At 47.6% G+C, this 19811-nt stretch overlaps 2 protein-coding genes across 3 annotated transcripts in view; both read left to right on the top strand.

Moving 5' to 3' along the window:
* The window catches only part of DLG5 (discs large MAGUK scaffold protein 5), a gene marked incomplete at its 5' end in the record, with an annotated part of 211409 nt that extends 197577 nt beyond the window's left edge, over positions 1-13832 (top strand). The window contains 2 exons of one of the 2 annotated variants that reach the window (XM_082408734.1): positions 11802-11909; positions 12062-13832. In XM_082408734.1, the coding sequence (XP_082264860.1) occupies positions 11802-11902 (101 nt within the window). In that variant the 3' untranslated portion in view covers positions 11903-11909; positions 12062-13832. Of the gene's footprint in view, positions 1-3028; positions 3689-11801; positions 11910-12061 lie in introns of those variants that run through there. The other variant, XM_082408732.1, reaches the window with a different exon arrangement.
* A 2347-nt stretch (positions 13833-16179) lies between these two features.
* KCNMA1 (potassium calcium-activated channel subfamily M alpha 1) overlaps positions 16180-19811 on the top strand; it is a 775994-nt gene continuing 772362 nt past the window's right edge. The window contains exon 1 of the mRNA XM_082408756.1: positions 16180-16433. The gene's annotated coding sequence lies outside the window, so the exon portion shown is untranslated. The remainder of the gene's footprint in view (positions 16434-19811) is intronic.

Genomic DNA, 19811 nt, shown 5'->3' with positions numbered 1-19811 from the left:
CTTCCACTGCAGGGGACACGGGTTCAGTCCCTGGTCGGGGAACTGAGATCCTGCATGCCTCGAGGTGTGGCCAAAACAAAAAAAAAAACCAACTCTTCAAGCCACCCCATCTGAGGGTGCCGTTTGCTTTCTGCTGGGTGTCCAGAGCAATTGAAGTTTACTGTACATTGTTATGTAGTTTGCCTTTATCAGATAAGGGAGTTTCCTTCTATTTCTTTTTGGCTGAGATTTTTTTTTTTAATGTGTGAATCGATGTTGAATTTTCTCAAATACTTTTTATGAATCTTTTGAGATGATAACATGATTTTTATCCTTTGTTTTCTTAATGTAGTATATGGCACAATATTAAATCATCTTCGTATTCTTGGAATAAACTCAATGTGGTCATGGTATATTATCCTTTTTATACACTGTTGAAATTAACTTGCTAATATTTTATTAATGAATTTTGCATTAATATAATATTAAATCTCAAGAACAAGATTTGGCCTGTAGTTTTCCTTTCTCATACTGGTTTTTGGTCAGTTTTGGTATCAATATTTTATAGGCCTCATAATATGAGTTGGATTGTGTTTCTTTTTTCTCTAATATCTGGAAAAATTTGTAAAGATCAGTGTTATTTCTTTCTTTTTTAAAAATTTTATTTTGTTGTTGTTGTTTATTTATTTATTTATTGACCACGCCATGCAGCTTGTGGGATCGTAGTTCCCTGACCAGGGATGGAACCTGGGCCCTCGGTGGTGAAAGCGCGGAGTCCTAACCACTGGACCACCAGGGAATTCCCCAGGGTTATTTCTTTTTAAATGGTTAGTTAAACTCTACGTAGAAGGCAAATGAACCAGAAGACTGAAGCAGTTCAAATTTATTTGCACTTAATAACATAGCCTCAAATAAATAAATTAAAAATTGACAAAAAGGGAAAAAATGACAGAGACATTACTGTATTTCTCTAATAGATATGGACTTTTAAAAATAGCATAGCTGTGAAATCATCCTACCCAGCTATATTAACACTAGTTCCTTATTGTCATCTACTACCTTGTCCAATGTAAGCTAATTGTGTTTTTTTTTGTTTGTTTGTTTTTTGTTTTTTTTTAACAAATATTTATTATGCCCCTGTTATTTGCCAGACACTGTTTTTTTTTTTTTAATTTTATTTATTTATTTATTTATTTTTGGCTGTGTTGGGTCTTTGTTTCTGTGCGAGGGCTTTCTCTAGTTGCGGCAAGCGGGGGCCACTCTTCATCGCGGTGCGCGGGCCTCTCACTATCGCGGCCTCTCTTGTTGCGGAGCACAGGCTCCAGACGCGCAGGCTCAGTAATTGTGGCTCACGGGCCTAGCTGCTCCGAGGCATGTGGGATCTTCCCAGACCAGGGCTCGAACCTGTGTCCCCTGCATTGGCAGGCAGATTCTCAACCACTGTGCCACCAGGGAAGCCCCGCTAATTGTGTTTTGTCTTGGTTTTATCATCATCTGCCTGAACTTTTCACTCGGTTGGTGAACTCAGTAAGAAAGGGCTGCAGTGGGTGCAAACGACCCCTAAGGCTCCACCTTAATACCAATTGCCTAAATTGGCTAAGGTGCCCCTTCACACGCTGGTCTGGTCTCGGCCCCTTTTCTTGCCTCTAGACCGTTTCCACGAGTGACACTCCCCCACAAATGACAACTCTCGTGAGACATAGTAATTCTCACCTGGGGAAGACAGGCACAGCCCAGCAGGGGTGGGGGAGGAGGAGGGGCTGGAAGGATAAGCAGATCTCTCTGCTAGAGACGGGTGCCTCCCTCCCCACCCCTCCCCACCCCTAGGAAATCACTGCTTGACCCAGCCTTTCCCAGAGTGTGGACTGAGTGACGCAGATAGTACACAAGACGGTTCTAGATGGGACACAGGCATGGCTATGATAATAGCGTCTCACAGCGCGAGATAGTTATTTCCCTTTCCACTCTCCTCAATACTTCTGAACACAGTAAGAAGAAAGTCTTGTTTGGTGTTTATAAGTTTTCAAAACTGCTCTAACCTTTGTTCGTCTCTGTCTCTGACAAAGAGCAAACTGGGCTTCAGGCAGGCAGTGTCTGGTTAATATTTAATAAACTGTTTGCTTTTCTTTGTGTTTGTTTTTGCAGTTATCTCCTAAGTAGCAGCTAACACCAAGTTACAAGCATTGTTGTGAATTGATCCTCACCAACAACCCTATAAGAGAGGTTCTTGGCCCCCATTTTTCAGTTACAGAAACTGCAGTTCAGAGAATTTTAGTAAATACCCAGACAGTCACAGGGAGGAAAGGGCTGAGCTTGAATTCAATCCAGAACCCTTGTTCTTAGCAGCTACTCCATACCATCTCCTTTGGGACAGTGATGCTCTTTCCTTTAAAAATTCTTCAAATTAAAGTGAACCAATTTAAGTATTAATTCTTAAGTAAAGAGTTAAAAAGTAGAGGTACTAGTTGAATAGAGCAAAAATTGAGACAGAAGTCCTGGGAAGATCCAAGTTTGGGAAACATCAGCTTAGCCCAGGCTCCACCATCCTGTCCCAAGGGCTACAAGTCTCCGGCTCTGGTCTGGGTCACAGCCAGGACTCAGTGCGGAGCTGGCTGGGCTGCGGGGACAAAGCAGGGGCCCATTCCGGTCCCCATTTAAAAGCTGTTGCAGGGTAGCTCATCCTGGATATGGGCTGACATATCCTTTTATCTCTTTTGTATTTTTCACCATGAAATTGAATAATATGATGGGATATGATGTGATACTATGTGATAATATAATACAATAACATAAACCAGGGCTTTTCCTAGCAAACCTAGCCTAATGGTGATTGTGAGGATGAATGAGTTAATACATGTCAAGCATTTAGAACGGGGCCTGGCACTACATCTGTGCACTTAGAAGGATGTTTGGGGTGAGGATGGTTAAAGGAGGTTGAGAATGGGCTGAGGGCTGGGGACTAAGGGCTCTCTGGGTCCCAGAGGAAGCAAATCCTTAATGAGCTCCTACCGGTGGCAGCTCCACAGTTGATCTGTCTGATGTGTTTCAGGACTTGGCTTGGTTTCAGGTGGTTGCACAGACTTGCAGGGGCCAGCTGGGGAAACGCGGAAACAGTCTGCCCTGGCGCCTGAAGAAGCAGCGTCTGATGAGGCTGCCACGCACCACCAGAGGCAGGATTCCACCTCCAGAGGAGTGGAACGTTAATGGGTGTCTGTATCAACATTCATCAGATACCTATCCTGTGTTGAGAGCTGCACTAAGCTGGCTGCCGAATCAAGGAGTATGTATCGTTTCCAGAGATGGGTACCATCAGGCAGAAGTGGTCTCTTAAAGCTGGAAGAGGGACTTCCCTGGTGGCACAGTGGTTAAGAATCTGCCTGGCAATGCAGGGTTCAATCCCTGGTCCGGGAAGATCCCACATGCCGCAGAGCAACTAAGCCTGTGTGCCACAGCTACTAAGCCTGGGCTCTAGAGCTGTGAGCCACAACTATTGAGCTCATGAGCCACAACTACTGAGCCTGCGAGCTACAACTACTGAGCGCACGAGACACAACTACTGAAGCCCGCGCACCTAGAGCCCGTGCTCCACAACAAGAGAAGCCACTGCAATGAAAAGCCCGCACACCGCAACGAAAAGTAGCCCCCGCTCGCCGCAACTAGAGAAAGCCCGTGCGCAGCTACGAAGACCCAACACAACCAAAAATAAAAAGTAAATTTGAAAAAAAGGCAGGAAGAGATGGATTCTTCTATACCTCTGAATGAGTCAGCCTAAGACCAAGAGGACGGGATTAGGCAGGAGCCCAGGCTGCCCAGTAAGACCAGGTGCTGGGAGGTGGGATGTGTTTCCATTCACCTGCTGGGCCCTTATCTTCTGCAGAGCTCTGCAGGGCGCCCACAGACCTGCCAGTGGTTCAAGAGCAAGGCCTTGTATAGAATGAACATGGGCATGCCACTTACTAGTTATCTGACTCTGCACAAATCATTTATCCTTCTGGGCCTCAGCTTCCCCATCTGTAAAATGCAGTTTGTTATAGTACCTCCCTTCCAGGGTGGCTGTGTGGACCAAATCAGATAAGGCAGGAAGTGCCTGGCACTTAGCAGGTGATCAATCAGTGAGAGACTTATCTGTTATCAGATCACTGTTATCAGCAGTGTCATCTCTGCTGTACTGAGGGCGGGGCAGGGCTCTAGAGCTTATTTGACAGGTTACCCCAGGACACAGGCTGCTAAAGGACAGAGCCCTATCTTCAAGCCCCAGTGCCCCCTACGCTAGGTAATATGTTCCAGGTATGAGGTGATGTCCAGCCTAGGGGTCCTCTGAACTGACCACGAAATGAGACAATGAAGTTCAGGACCCAGAGGGTAGCCTGGGACTCCTGTATTCTCAGATAGACAAGGATTTGTCTTGTTTGCTTTATGTCACCCCTGTGGACAAAAATGTGGCCAAAGCATTAATTTGGGTGTGGGCAGGGGATTAGTAAACTAATGAAGAGGGACTTTGCACCTTCGTGACTAAAGCTAATCATACAGGTTTTAAATGAGATGTTCCTTGAATTTCCATATGTGTGTTAGATGCACACAGGCTCAGGAAAAAGTCTTTTATAGGGTGAGACCTACACTGACAGTTCAGCGTGTGGCTCTGGAATCGCACTACCTGGGTTCAAATCCTGGCTCCACCACCTACGAGCCAAGCTGGGCGGCTTTCTGGCAGGCATCAACCTCCTCATGTGTAAGACGGTGATGATAGCAACGTCTGTTTCACAAGGCTCTTCAATTCAGACGAGGCTTAATTGAGGCTGTGCTGTATAATGCAGTTAGCACAGGGCCTGGCAAACAGGAGCTGCTCCATAATGATAGCTATTACCATATTTAAGACACAGAATCTCACTTAAACTTATAAGGTATTATCTTTGCAGGCCAAATATCAACAAATTTTTCTCTCCGGTTGTGGACATGACTGATAGCTCGATCTGGAGCCCTGGTGTCTAAGCTCCTAGATGCCTATTACCTTCTGGAACCCAGCCCCTGCCTCTTGTGTATCTTTATATCCCCCAGTCTCCACCCGCTCCTGTCCTGCCCCAGGCCCAGTGCTTAGCACAGTGGGGGTCTCCATAATGCCTGCTCTCTAGAGCTGAGTATGCCATCCATCAACTGGGGGAGGTGTTCCAGAGGACCGGCACAATGGCAATGCCTGAGTCTGGGGCCAAGGAAAATGAAGCCAAGGAGAACCCTGTCAGACAGACACCTGGCTGTGACTTCAGCAATGCCCTGTTCTGATTACAAGTGGTGCTTTCAGGGAACTTTCCAGGCATGTCCCATAATTGATGGGATGCTAATAGCACACAGCAAGACTTAATACAGCTGACATGGGTAGGTCATTTAGTCCCTTCTGACTCAGTTCTCATCTCAAAAAAATAGGAATAAAAAATACCCGCCCCTTTAAGGTTTTGTAAAGACTCTCTCTCTCTCTCTCTGTCTCTGTCTCTGTCTCTCTGTCTCTCTGTCTCTCTCTGTTTCTCTGTCTCTGTCTCTTTCTCTCTCTCTGTCTCTGTTTCTCTCTCTCTGTCTCTCTCTGTTTCTCTCTCTCTCTATCTCTCTGTCTCTCTCTCTCTGTCTCTGTTTCTCTCTCTTTCTCTCTGTTTCTCTCTGTCTCTCTGTCTCTCTCTGTTTCTTTCTCTCTGTCTCTCTCTCTCTCTGTCTCTCTCTCACACGCTCACACACACACGGTTTACTAGCGATGAATTTTCCATCTTCCATCCTGGCAGGCTGGTGGGAAGATAGGAGAGCCCAGAAGTCCCTTTTCCCTATGTTAATTCGATCCTGTAAAGCTTCCCTCTTGACCGCAGCCTCCAGAAAGAAGGGGTCGGCATGCTGCTTGCTGGGTGACAGGAGATGGATCATTAAATACGGTGGTGATGATCCTAGTGATTGATCACCCCAGTAGGGTGATGTCAGGAACGTGGGAGATTCATGAGCTAGAGGTAATCCCTCTCTAAGGGCAGACACCTCAGAGGCAAATGCAGAACGCAGCTCAGGTGCTTGCTGTGAGAAAGAGGGACCTGCTCGTGACTCCATCCTCCCACTCCTGTGGGGTCTGGACAGCTCTAGCTCAGCTCTGATTCGTCAGGACTCTGCTGTCCTCTGGGCTTCTGGCCCTAGCCAAACTCCAGCTTCTAGCCTTGTCATTTACAGAGCGGTGTCACAGGGACTTCCCTGGTGGCGCAGTGGATAAGATTCCGAGCTCTCAATGCAGGGGGCCCGGGTTCGATCCCTGGTCAGAGAACTAGATCCCACATGCATGTCTCAACTAAGAGTTCGCATGCCACAACTAAGGAGCCTGCGAGTTGCGAGGATGGAATGAAAGACTCTCTGTGTGAAACCGCGTTTACATGTTTCAAGTGTCAGAACGGACTAGAATATTGTCATTGTTAGACCAGAGTTTGTCCCCTTCAGAAAGAAGTTTGTCCTCTCTAAGTTGAGCCTTCAGCATCTCTGGCATCTTGCGGAGACTCCCGGAGCTTTTCCATCTTCCAGGTCTGTCCTTACCCCCAGCTCTAAGGCTTTTCTCTCCCTCTGGGATGTGAAGGAAGTGAGACTACACCTCATAATGGGGAGATTCAGAACTTTCTGCCCTTGATCGTCTCGCTGCTCTGTGTGACCTTGGGTGAGTTCTTTATCCATTCTGTCCAAAACCACCTTCGTCTCTGATGTGAAGGTCGCCCTGCCCCGCCGGCCACAGGGCTGGGAGGATCTGGGAGAGCCTGTGTGTCACAGAACCTGATTCAGTCACCCGAGGTCAGGAGCCCTGTAGCCGCAGTGACTGACGACAGCACAGACGCAGAACAATTTCCTTCACTGAGAATGTTCTGTTGGACAGTGCTGCTTCCGAGTTTAATATTTGTTTACAGTTTTTTTTTCTTTTGAGTTAAAATTTGCATACATTGAATCTTTTTTTTTTTTTTTTAATTTTATTTATTTATTTATGGCTGTGTTGGGTCTTCGTTTCTGTGCGAGGGCTTTCTCCAGTTGCGGCAAGTGGGGGCCACTCTTCATCGCGGTGCGTGGGCCTCTCACTATCGCGGCCTCTCTTGCTGAGGAGCACAGGCTCCAGACGCGCAGGCTCAGTAATTGTGGCTCACGGGCCCAGCTGCTCCGCGGCACGTGGGATCTTCCCAGACCAGGGCTCGAACCTGTGTTCCCTGCATTGGCAGGCAGATTCTCAACCACTGAGCCACCAGGGAAGCCGCATACATTGAATCTTACCACTCCAGAACGTTCCCTCATGTCCCATCCCAGTCACTCCACCCCCAACCCCAGAGGTAGCTGCTGGTTTCTTTTTGGTTTTTTTTTTTATTAATTAATTTTATTTTTGGCTGCGTTGGGTTTTCGTTGCTGTGCGTGGGCTTTCTCTAGTTGCGGCGAGGGGGGGCTACTCTTTGTTGCGGTGCACGGGCTTCTCGTTGTGGTGGCTTCTTGTTGTGGAGCACAGGCTCTAGGCTCGTGGGATTCAGTAGTTGTGGCTCGCGGGCTCTAGAGTGCAGGTTCAGTAGTTGTGGTGCACAGGCTTAGTTGCTCCGCGGTATGTGGGATCTTCCGAGACCAGGGCTCGAACCTGTGTCCCCTGCGTTGGCAGGCGGATTCTTAACCACTGCGCCACCAGGGAAGTCCTGTAACTGCTGTTTTGATCACTTATTTTAACCATAAATTAGTCTTGCCTGTTTGTGAAAGACTTCGATTGGCATTGCCAAGGGTCCCCTGAAAGATTGCACCATTCTTCACTCCCCTCAGGAGAGCGAGAGAGTCTTGGGACTAACGATATCCATCTTCTCTCCTCCTCATTTCTCAGCTTCCCTACATCTGACAAGCAACACAGAGTCGAGCGGATCTTTGGGAATTTGAAAATGGCCTGCCTTCAGGGAGCCTATACCATTCTGCCTGCCTCTGGGACTGGGCTGGACATATTTCCCGCTGTGTCCCTTTATAGGAGCATCTGATTGGCATCCCCAGTGCAGGCTTTCTGGCACCATTTGCAGGATTGCCAGGTGGATGGGAACAGGCAAGGAGGTCAGCGGCTCTCACCTTCTAAGGACTGTCAGAGAGGGAGTTGACCCAGAGGACATTGCTCCAGGTCACACCAGCTGGCTGGTCGCTGATGGCTCTGATCCTATAGTGGGGGGAACAGGAGATTTGAATCAAGTTTGAGCTGGAAAGCGGGAGCTATAAATTACTTTTGGCTTAAAATTCCGAGTAAGGGGTAAGGAACCACATTTTCCCTTTTTGCTTCAGATCAGTTGAAAAAAGGCTCAAGAAGGAAAAACCAAATCCAACTCTTTGCATGGATATTACCCCCAAGGCTTGGAAAATTCCCAGCTGTTCAGAGCCTGTCCCCGGGCCAGCCTCTCCTGGTGCCTGCCATCTCCGGGGTGGGGTGGCCAGAGAAGGCGTCCATGTGCTGAAAGCCAGCTGGGAGGATAGGAGCTGTGATTCCAGGGACTCCTGAGCAGCGCAGAATGACATGACTGACCTCAATCGACTTTTCCTGAGCACGGGAAGCAGCCCACAGCGGGGGAGGTGGGAGGAGGGTGCAGGGATGAATGTCACAGCACAGAGTTGGAGCCTTCCTGGGCCATCAGAGGGAGTGGGGGATGGCTCCAGCACCCAGCGGGCAGGACCTCTATGCAAAGCCTGGGAACTATTACCTCCTGCGGTCTGTTGGTCCTGTTGGTCGTGCTCTGTTGGGTGTGTACTGATTGGCAGCTAGGCCAGGATGAAAGAAAAGAGCCTCCGTGACCTGAATCACAGGAGGGGAAGAGAGGGCAGCGAGGACACTGGGGCCAGGGAGGAAGGAAGTCAGGAAGGTGCAGCTGGGAGCTGCCCTGAGGAGTTCCCGGAGTCGGAAGATTCCTGAAGCTGATGGCAAGGAAGCGGGCCCAGGAGGGGAGGGGTCGGAGGACTCACCTGGCCGCAGGAGGACCGCAGGTATCCCTGAAAGGCATGGTGGCCAGGCTAGAAAATGATGAGTCAGATGTGGAAAGGGAGACCTTTTTTGCTCCCTGTTGCAGAGCCTCTTGAGTGAGTGTGTATGTGTGTGTGTGTGTGTGTATGCGTGCATGTGTGTGTGGCAGTGAGAACTTTGGGGGCTGACCGAGGAGCTTCAAGGTTCCTCTGTATCAGAGGCGTCCACAAAAACGGAGGAAGTCCGAGAGGTCTGTGTTCAGGGCAGTCACAGCCCCTCTGCGGCCCCGGAACTCGCAGCACGCAGCCAGCTTGCACCTGTAAGGCCAGCCTAGGCAGGAGGCCACGTGGCCCTCCTGGCCTTTCCCCTCCCCCCAGCCCAAACGCAAACTCAGAGAGAGAGAGAAAGCTCTTTCTCTCCAGCTGGGACCTCAGAGTTATTATCAAGCACTTGTCGCCAAACTCAGGTTTGCCCTGTATTGGGCACCAGTGACCCATGGAGCTCAGCTCTAGACGTGCCAGGCAGATGGCCAAATCCTACCCATTCAACAAGGGGCGGGAATAGGGCCAGTGTGTTGGGGGTGGGGGTTGCTGCTGAGAAGCATTAAATAAACACTTTATTTTGAGCAGGAGCTCTCAACCGTAGACTGTAGAATCTCACTAGAAAGCTAGTAAATGCTCCATCACTGGTCATATCCAGGCTGAGACTGGATAAACATCTGGCAGGGATCGTGTGTGTGTGTGTGTGTGTGTGTGTGTCAGAGGAAGAATGCGATTCACACAACTATTGTAGGCTTGCACTAGATTAATGTTTCTCATCCATGTACCATCTTCTGGATTTTTGACATATCTGGGACCCATTTAATTATTTATATATAATTTTTTCTTTAAATAATTCACTCTTTTGGACACAAATATTTCTTTAAAGAAAACCAGAATCGTGTGGTATAAAAAGAGGATAACGGTTACAATCACCATCACCACCACCACCACAAACTAAAACAGTGTTATCAAATCCTAGCTGTGTACTATCACCTGCCTTGTTGTCTAGGTCAAAATGGAGATAACAAGTTAATTGCTAAAGAGAGATCCGCTCCCCAAAAGGCTTTTCCTTAAGATCATTAGAAAGATTGGGGATGAATTGAAAAGCAAGCAGGCTGCTCCCTGAGCAGTTCCATCCAATGCCCACTTGCTCAGGCATCAATCCAGACCAGTTGCCCTTGGTTGTTTCCTTCCCCTGCAGCCTGACATGGCCCGGGGAAGATGCCCCTCACCCCTGTCCCGCCATCTATAAAAGGAGGTGCTTGGCTGGACAACCATTGCCAGGGTCCCTTGCAGCTCTGACATTTCTTCCACCTTCACTCGTACAGGATTCTTCAACTCCTGTATGGTTTCTCAGGGTGGGCTTTCAATAGCCATTGTCCAGGGAAGGAGATGGGCTCCACCATAGGTACCTGCTGGCCCTGCAGGAGAAGCCTGCTCTGCCGCTGGGCTTCCATCTCCAAACTCCCCAGAGCCTCTCCTTCCCCCCCACCCCCAGCCCCCAGACCCCAGACCCCAGCCCCAGCCTCCCCACTCCCAAGTCTGGCTGCATCGGGAGCTTCACGTAAGCTAAATGTTGGTTTGAAAAACAGGATTCCATTAAAAGATGATTGTCTGCTTCCTTACTCAGGCCTCTGAGATGGAGCCTGTCCTTGTTTGATTTGGTCCAGGGGCACTTTCAAAAGAAGGGGTGGTAGCGGAGGGAGCCAATTTATCACGGAGAGTGAGACAGTCAGAGAAACAGATTTCATCTGGGGCCTTGTTTATAACCTGGAAAAGTGCTTTGAAATATTTTCTCCAGCACGCGGTCAGCAGGGGGATGCCCTGCTTAGCACAGCACCTATGCGGAAATACAGCAACACCTGGCTTGAAGCGAGCTCACGATGTGAAAACTTGGCTAGAGGAAGGAGAGGTAAATCAGTAGGTGATTATGCGCTTCACGCAGGAAGGGTTTCTAAAAGGAATCCTTTAATCCCTGGTGACTTTTAAATACAGTTCTGTTTCTTCCCAGGGTGTGATAAGGACTTAATAAGAAGACCAGGTTTCAACCAGATGCATTTCAGGGATGGATTTCCTCCTGGAAACCACTTATCTCCTTTCTGTGTCTATGGATTTGCCTATTCTGGGCATTTCACAAAAATGGAATCATATGCCATGTGGTCCTCTGTGTCTGATTTCTTTAACTTAGCATAATGTTTTCAAGGTCCATCCATATTGTAGCATGTATCAGAACTTCATTCCTTTTTATGGCTGAATAATAATATTCCATTGTGTGGGTATACCAAGTTTTATTCATCCATTCATCAGTGGATCAATATTTGGATTGTTTCCACGTTTTGGCTATTGTGAATAATGCTGCTATGGACATTTGTGTACAAGTTTCTGTGTGGACATATGTTTTCATTTCCCTTGGGTATATACCTGGGAGTAGAATTGCTGAGTCATATGATAATTCTATATTTAACTTTTGGAGGAAGGGACAGACTGTTTTCCACAGCAGCTGCACCATTTTACATTCCCGTGAGCAATGTATGAGAGTTCCAGCTTCCCAATATCCTCGCCAACACTTGTCATTGTCTGTCTTTTTGTTTTAGTCATCCTAGTGAGTGGGCTGTCGTATTCCTTGTGGCTTTGACTTGTGTTTCCCTAATACACACCTGGGATTTAACCCCAACTCTCCCTGGGCAGGGAGCAGGCAACTAACGGGTTTGGTGACATTTTCTCCCTGACTGGGGTGAACTGTGAATGTCCTCCGGGTTTCTCGTTGTAGAGTGTGGGTGGCCCATCAACGGCGGGTCTCAGTACCTTTCCTTCTGTCATTTCAGAACAGACAGTAGAAGTGCCTCTGAGCAGGAGTCAGAGGATGGAGAAGTATGCCCAGGACCCTCAGACTCCAAGAACCCAGGCTGGGAGAGCTTTCTGCTAAGCAGCAGGTGGGTAGTGCCTTCCGAGTCTTGTTCATGGCTGTGCCCCACTGCCTAGGCAGGGCCGGCACCCAGTAGGCACTCAGGGAATACCTCTTGAATGAAAGGGCTGAAAAGGAAAGTAAATGCTATCTAGTCCAACCCTTTTATTTTACGGGCAGGAAACGCCCAGCAGAGGGATGTGGCCCAGCTAAGCCAACATTTACAGCCAACAAATGGGAGAAGCTGAGATGCAGGCCAGGCCTCTGGCTGCGCACTTGAGAAGAGGTGCTCTTTCCACGGCCCCAGGTGACTGGAGCCTGCGGGGTGCATCTCCCAGAGGAAGCCCGTGCACACAGCCCCTGCCTCTCCTCCCCCCAACTCCCTCTGATCTCCAAGGACATCTGCTCATTAGCAGCCCAAATTGGATAGTTGGGAGGCAGGAAGAGCTATTTAACCTTTACAGTTTGAAATGCTTTCATGGGAGGAGGGGAAGGAGAGAAGGAGTGGGGGAAAAAGGGAATAGTGACAATTATGTTAACAGCTATGACTTATTAAAGACCTACTAAAGACCAGGCACTGTGAACAGGCCTCTTCACATGTTTCAGTTTTACTTCTTCAACATTCCTAAAATGTATTATTGCCCATGGTCCTGGTTGTTGCTTAAAAGAAAGCAGATGATGGAAGCTTTCTAAATAGAAATGGAAAAAAAATATAGGTGGACCCAGGTACACTAGACAAGTGCTCAGCCCAGCAGAGGGGTTGGCAGAGCTCCCACTGCCTGAATTGCGGACTACCCCCGGTCCTGGCGCCTGCAGCCCCATAGCAAAAGCCAGGCATCTACGAGGTCTTGGGGTCTGATTCTAGTCCCACCACGTGTGACTGACTAGTTCCCATTCACATCTAAAAGTCAGTGGATAAGAATCCCTACCTCCCAGCATTGTAGAGAGGATGGAATATATGTGATGAAAAGGATCTCAGGTTCACAGCATGGCAGATAGTAGGGACTTGGCAACGGCTGGTTCCCTTTTGTTCTCCCACCTGCAAACCAACGTCTCCTTCCAAGAAAGATGATGGCCTTGCATCCTTTTACCCCAAGGAAGCAGCATTTTTAAAATTTATTTATTTATTTTAAAATTTATTTTATTTTTGGTTGCGTTGGGTCTTTGTTGCTGGGCGCGGGCTTTCTCTAGTTGCTGTGCACGGGCTTCTCATTGCAGTGGCTTCTCTTGTTGTGGAGCACGGGCTCTAGGCGCGCAGGCTCAGTAGTTGTGGCGCACGGGCTTAGTTGCTCTGCGGCATGTGGGATCTTCCCGGACCAGGGCTAGAACCCATGCCACACTTTTTTGTCTTTACCAGTCTGATAAATAAAAAGTGGTATCTTATTATTGTTTTTATTTTAACTTTTTTAATTTTGAGTGAGCTTCAGCATTTTTCATCATTTCATCATTCATTTTCCGTTGTAATGGGTATTGTCACTTATTTTTCTATGAACACTGAGTTCATATCCTTTGCTCTGCTTGTCTTTTTTAAATAGATTTGTAAAACTCTAAGTTAGCAATATTTGCCTTTTACTTTTCTATGCGTGACATAAATTCACAATGAGGCTAAGATAGTTGAGTATTCATCAAAGGAAAGTGTGCTCTCTCGGGCTTCCCTGGTGGCGCAGTGGTTAAGAACCTGCCTGCCAATGCAGGGGACACGGGTTCGAGCCCTGGTCTGGGAAGATCCCACATGCCGTGTAGCAACTAAGCCCGTGAGCCACAACTACTGAGCCTGCGCGTCTGGAGCCTGTGCTCCGCAAGAAGAGAGGCCGCGACAGTGAGAGGCCCGCGCACCGCGGTGAAGAGTGGCCCCCGCTCGCCGCAACTGGAGAAAGCCCGCACACAGAAACGAAGACCCAACACAACCAAAAATAAATAAATTAACTAATTAATTAAAAAAAAAAAAAAAAGTGTGCTCTCTCTTCTGATGTGTGGAATTCTCCTGGGAAGAGGTTGCCAGCTAAGGCTCTATTTTCTAGCCCCTTTTAGGGTAGGTGGGGCCATGTGACTGACCTCTAGCCAACAGGCTGCAAGCAGGGATGACATACACTACGGCGGGGGCCTAGCCCATTAGAATTTCCCACCAACCCTCCTCCGTGATGCCAAGGGTCAAAGCTGGCAAGGCCCCTGTCAGCCTGGCCTCTGGATGATTTAGAGAAGGAAAGCTGCCCTGTTCTGTGCTGTTCATTGAAACCACTGAGCTTAAACCATTATGCATTTTAGGGTCTATCTTTTAAAAAAATAGTAGTTAATCTCTGCTAACTGGTATACAAAATACCTAGCAAATAGCCTATTCTAACATTGTAATAAATATGTGTGGTGTTTGCTATTTGACCTTTTCCATGCTATTTATTTTTTAACCATACAGATTTAGAGTTTTTCTTACATGGTCTTTTTTTTTTTTTTCCCAGTGATTGTTGGGTTTTGTGTAATGCCAGGAGAAGAGAATCTCCCTACCCCAAGATTATTTTTTAAGTCAATATGTATCTTTCTAGAACTTTTAAGGTTTACATTTTTCTTTAAAATTTTGCTCCACCTGTAATTTATTTCAATGTAAGGTGTTAAGTAGCTTAGTTTCTCTGCGCCTACCCCCCAATGATTAGGCAGTTTTTCCCATCCCATTTGATCGACTAATCTAATTTTTAATTCTGATTTGAATTACATTTTATTTATACCAAATTCCAGTATGCATTTGGGTTTATATATGGACTCTCTTCTGTTCAGTGATTTGTCTTTTAATGTACTGTCCCAAAGTGTTTTAATTATTGTAGATTTACAGTGAGTACTTTTAAATATCTGGTAAGGAAGTCCATCTTCATTTTCCCCCATCACTCTCCTGACAAGTCTCTTATATTTGTTTTTGCAGGTAAGCTTTAGACTAAGTTTGTCTCATCAAAAGAAATTATGTTGATACTTTAACTGGAATTGCTTTGAATGAGGAAAACTGAAATTTTTATAATACCAAGATTCTGTATTCAAGAATTTATGTCTTTTAATTTATTCAAATATTATTAAAATTCCTCCATGGAGGGTTAAAGTTTTTTTCATATAGCTCCTGCACAGTTCTTGTGAAATTTATTCTTAGGTGTTTTATCATTTTTCTTCTGATTGTAAATGGTATCTTTTCTTCCAGTATATTCTGTAACTGGCTGTTGTTTGTATAAGAAGAAACCACGCAAGTCAATTCTCTCTCTTTTTTAAAAAATTTTTTTAATTTTATTTTTGGCTGTGTTGGGTCTTCGTTGCTCCACGTGGGCTTTTCTCTAGTTGCGGCAAGTGGGGCTACTCTTCGTTGTGGTGTGCGGGCTTCTCACTGCAGTGGCTTCTCTTGTTGCGGAGCACGGGTTCTAGGTGCACGGGCTTCAGTAGTTGTGGCTCACGGGCTCTAGAGCACAGGCTCAGTAGTTGTGGTGCACAGGCTTAGTTGCTCCGCGGTATATGGGATCTTCCCGGATCAGGGCTCGAACCCATGTCCCCTGCATTGGCAGGCGGATTCTTAACCACTGTGCCACCAGGGATGCCCTCAATTCTCTTTTTCTTTTTAAAGTTTTTCAGTTTAATTGGATATATAATCATATCATCTGCAAATCATATTACATCTGCTTTCTCCTTTCTCATATATGTGCCTCTTATTTTTCTCCTTATCTAAGTGCACTGGCTTGTACTTCTGGCACGATGTTCAACAATGATGTTGGTGGCAAGAATCTGCCAACCAATAGGAGGGGGTCTTTTGTCCTCCCTTGGCTGCCATCAAACTCTCTCAGGGGAAGGGAGTTCGCAATGGGAGGCCTCTGCGGACAGGCAGTCCTGCTGGAAAGGCCCTCCCTGACCACGCCCTATACACCAGTAACCCCAGCCTCCTCAGCTTCCTAACCCCCACCTGCTCCACCCCTCATAGCCCTGCTCCCATGGCATAGGACATATTCACTGTCTCTCTCCTCCATGAGAATGGAAGCTCTTCCAGGGCAGAAACAGGTCCTTCTGTTTTCCTCCAGCCTAGTGCCCTGCCTGTCACATAGGAAGCACATAATCTGTACGTGGTCAATGAAACGACATGTTTCATAAGCAGATAGCCTTAGGCTGTCTCTTGTAAAAAATGTCCTTCCTAACAACCACCCCTCCCATTTTTTACAGCCCTTTCTGGTATCAAAGCCCTTTCATATACATTATCTTGCTTTATCCTCTCACTGAAAACCCTGCCAATTTTTCCTTCTTAATTCTCTTTTTTGCAGATATGGAAAAAGAGGCTCAGAGAAGTTAAGCGACTGGCTCAAGGTTGCTCAGCTAATAAATGGCAGAGCAGGATCCTGTCATAGCCTTCTGTTTCTTTCCATTGAGCTGTTCTGCTGCTTAGTTGACCGTCCCTTGGGAAGCAGCTCTGGAGATCTTCCGTCTTGATAATGAAACGTGACTTTTAGAAAAGCTGTCAGCACAGGGGGAAGAAGGGAGTGAATGAGGGAAGTTGTGCCCCCCCAGAAGTTGCTGCTGATTTTGCCCCTGCCAGCAAAGGGTAGGTTTGTGTGGGTGTCTGGGAATGTGGGGTAGGGCTGGGGGTGGTGGGGCTGGTGGGTGAGAGGGGTGGCAGCCTGGGCAGTTCTCAACTCATTACCCAGGTGAGCTGCCATGTCTTGGAGCCCGGACAGCGATGCTACATTGGCCCCTTGGGTTGGTGGTTCTATGGAGGGTAATGCAGACCTCTGGGCGCTGGCCACCAGCCCACCCTGCACACACAGTCCTGTTCTAGCCCCGTTGGGATGGCACAAAGGAGAGAGGAAGTGCACCCAGTCCTTACTCTCAGGGGCCCATGTTCTGAAGAGAGAGAAATAATGTAGCGCCTACTATGTGCCCGGCCAGAGGCTGGCCAGCTCACTTCCATCACATTTCACTTAGTCCTCGCCACAAATCAAGAGTGAGCTGTCGGGCTTCCCTGGTGGCGCAGTGGTTGAGAATCTGCCTGCCAATGCAGGGGACACGGGTTCGGGCCCTGGTCTGGGAAGATCCCACATGCCGCGGAGCAACTAGGCCCGTGAGCCACAATTACTGAGCCTGCGCGTCTGGAGCCTGTGCTCCGCAACGAGAGAGGCCGCGATAGTGAGAAGCCCGCGCACCACGATGAAGAGTGGCCCCTGCTTGCCACAACTAGAGAAAGCCCTCACACAGAAACGAAGACCTAACACAGCCATAAAATAAATTAATTAATTAATTTAAAAAAAAAGAGTGAGCTGTAAGGATGTCCATGAACAGAGTCTCAGAGAGTGAGGGTTACAAGCTCCCCCCGCACATGAGTGTCAGAGCTGGAATTCCAGCCCTGGGTCTGCAGCGCCCGTGCTCTTTCGTTGCACCTTGCTGAGTTCGCTAATGCAGACAGAGAAATCCAGGGTGGCAGCGCTGGGTCCCACCAGGGGACGGAATCAGGGAGGTTTGTCCGGAAGGCGAACTGGAGGAACATGCATGGCCCTGGGGAAAGGCAGAAAGGAGGCTGCAGCAGGCTCTGAGCAGGATGGGTAAACAGTTTGGTCTGGCAGGAAGGAGAGCTGAGAGGGATTAAGCCCAGGCTCTGTGTTAGAGGGTGATTTCTGAGTCAGCAATCCTGAAGGCCATGTTCCCTGAATGCCGACCTTGGCAAAATGGTAATTAACTACTTTTTCATCCCCTTCCTGAGCCCAGACTGGCTTCTGATCCCAGGAGGCCTTTGTCCTGCCCCGGTGCTGACTTGGAGACAGCACTGCTGGTGGCTTTTTCCTTCCCTGGCCTGGTACAAGTCCTCCTGGTGTCACTGACTCCCCTCTAACCAAGCAAAGTGGAGCAGCGATCCCGAGCGGTGGCCCGCCGTTGGGCGACTCGATTTCACTATCAGGATGGAAAATCTTCAGGGGTTATTATTTTCCAAAGGGCTGGCCACCTCCCTCCCCCATCTCCATTAGTGGCTCCTTAAACGCCATCCAATATCCTGGTGAAGATTGCTTTGAAACCAAATCTGGTGTCCCCCGCCTCGCCTTAATCCCTGTAAGCCTCCTGCCCATGGCTGAGAGCTGACCCAGCACTGGCCCCCTGCGGCTAGATCCTAAAATGACTTGGCTTGGGAGGTGGGGCAGAATGAAAGTGGAGGCTCATACTTATGGGATGGACAAAGAGGGCTGAAATCTGAGGCCACTGTCCTTAGGAATTTGGCTCTCCTTAAGCTGTAGGGAACAAGTGATCCCCAAATACGGACACCCTCAGCAAGCATGAAGAATGCCCAGTCAAGGATGAAATTGACACAGAAGAGTCCTGCCAAATTGGAAGATGGGGTTCTAAGCTATAAAACAAGATTGCAGGAGCCAGTTCCCCTTAAACTTTCCTGAGGGCAAGGGCCTCATTAGCTTCCTAACCCCTGTCTGTTTTACCCCCAACTCTTTAATCTACCCCGGAGAACAAGGGCGTCAGATTAGCGCCATGGAGACCTGTCGCGTTTCTCATCAAGATTTACACACGCGTCCTCTCTCTCTCTCTCATCCCTTCTCTTTCCCTCTGCTCACAGAAGACCATCCTCCCTGCTTCTACCCCCTGCCTGACCCATTCCTCTAGGCTAAACCCAATGTCTACTTCTCCCCTAGGTCTCCCCCGATGCACTCTCCCTTCTGTTCTCAGAATGCCAGGAACATTTGGAATATGATTTTACCCTCCTGCTCTCCTGCTGCTGCCACTCTTTTGCTCCTTGTTCTGTGGGCACTGAGCACTTCTCTCTAACTCAGTTACAGACTCCATGAGGACGTGTGTTCTCCTTCTCTGTTATCCCCCTGTGCCTACGTCAGGCTTGGCACTTGATTGAGAATTTTGAACACTTGATTGAGAATTTTGAACACTTGATTGAGAATACTTGATACACTGAATACTTGATTGAGAATTTTGGTTTCCTATCTCAAAAAATCATAACTAGTTGCTTAAAAAAAAAAAAAACACAAAACCCAGAGAAGGCAAAATAGAAGGAATGTAATCAGGAAGTGTTTGGATATTTTTCACAAGATGTTCTAAGAATGCCTGCCTCTGTGTACGTGTGGGCGTGCTTGCCCTCAAAGATATGCATGTGGTACTTTGGATCCAAGGCAAAATTAGGCTCATTAAGAAGATGCTTGCTGACCACCTGCCTATGGATGCATCCTCACAGACCTGAAACTGTCCTCATTTGAGATGCTTTTCTTTGCATGTGTAACAAGCTCACAGTAACGACAGGGGGCTGAGGCTGGAATGCCTAATGAGCTGAGGATTAAGAAATGATGTGATAACATCTCGCAGCTTGTAATTAACACATGGCCTCTATTATGTCCTATCAGAGCCGGGTCTTCTTGCTGACAAGTAATTCCCCCAAATAATCACTTGTCTTTCAACATCGTGATGCGAGGACTAATTGTGAAGAACTCTCTCGCCTAGAAAGGCTCCTGGAGCAATTTAGGGACAATTACACGGGGCCCGTGGCTGCTGGGAACAATTACCTGGACTTGAATATGTGGTGAGTGAGACCGAGCAAGGGGAAGGAGGCCTTGGCCAGGCATTAAGATGGCACCTGCCCAAAGCTGCTGGCTTCCTAGTGGGTTTTCTCAGAATTAATGTGATGCCCTAGAGTAGAAGAATCAGGCTCTCATCAGGAGGATGTGAAAGGACTTGAATCATTTTTTTTTTCTTAGATGATAGTAGTCTGTAGAAAAATTAGAAAATATAGATAAACAACAAAACCACTACCAACATCTTGGTTAGTATAGTCATCGTCATCACCAGTACCACCACCACCATCATCTTCCTTTTCATCAAAGTTGTTACCATTTAAGAGCTTATACTCCATGCCACATACTTTGTGAGGCACCTTAAATATGTTATCTCTAGATCTAACAATAATCTTGCAAGGGGGGTA

This window comes from Balaenoptera borealis (assembly GCF_965194805.1).
Source record: "Balaenoptera borealis genome assembly, chromosome: 10".
Classification (NCBI taxonomy): Eukaryota; Metazoa; Chordata; class Mammalia; order Artiodactyla; family Balaenopteridae; genus Balaenoptera; species Balaenoptera borealis.
The sequence above is the reverse complement of the archived record's forward strand: the minus strand, read 5'-3'. Positions and strand labels throughout refer to the sequence as shown.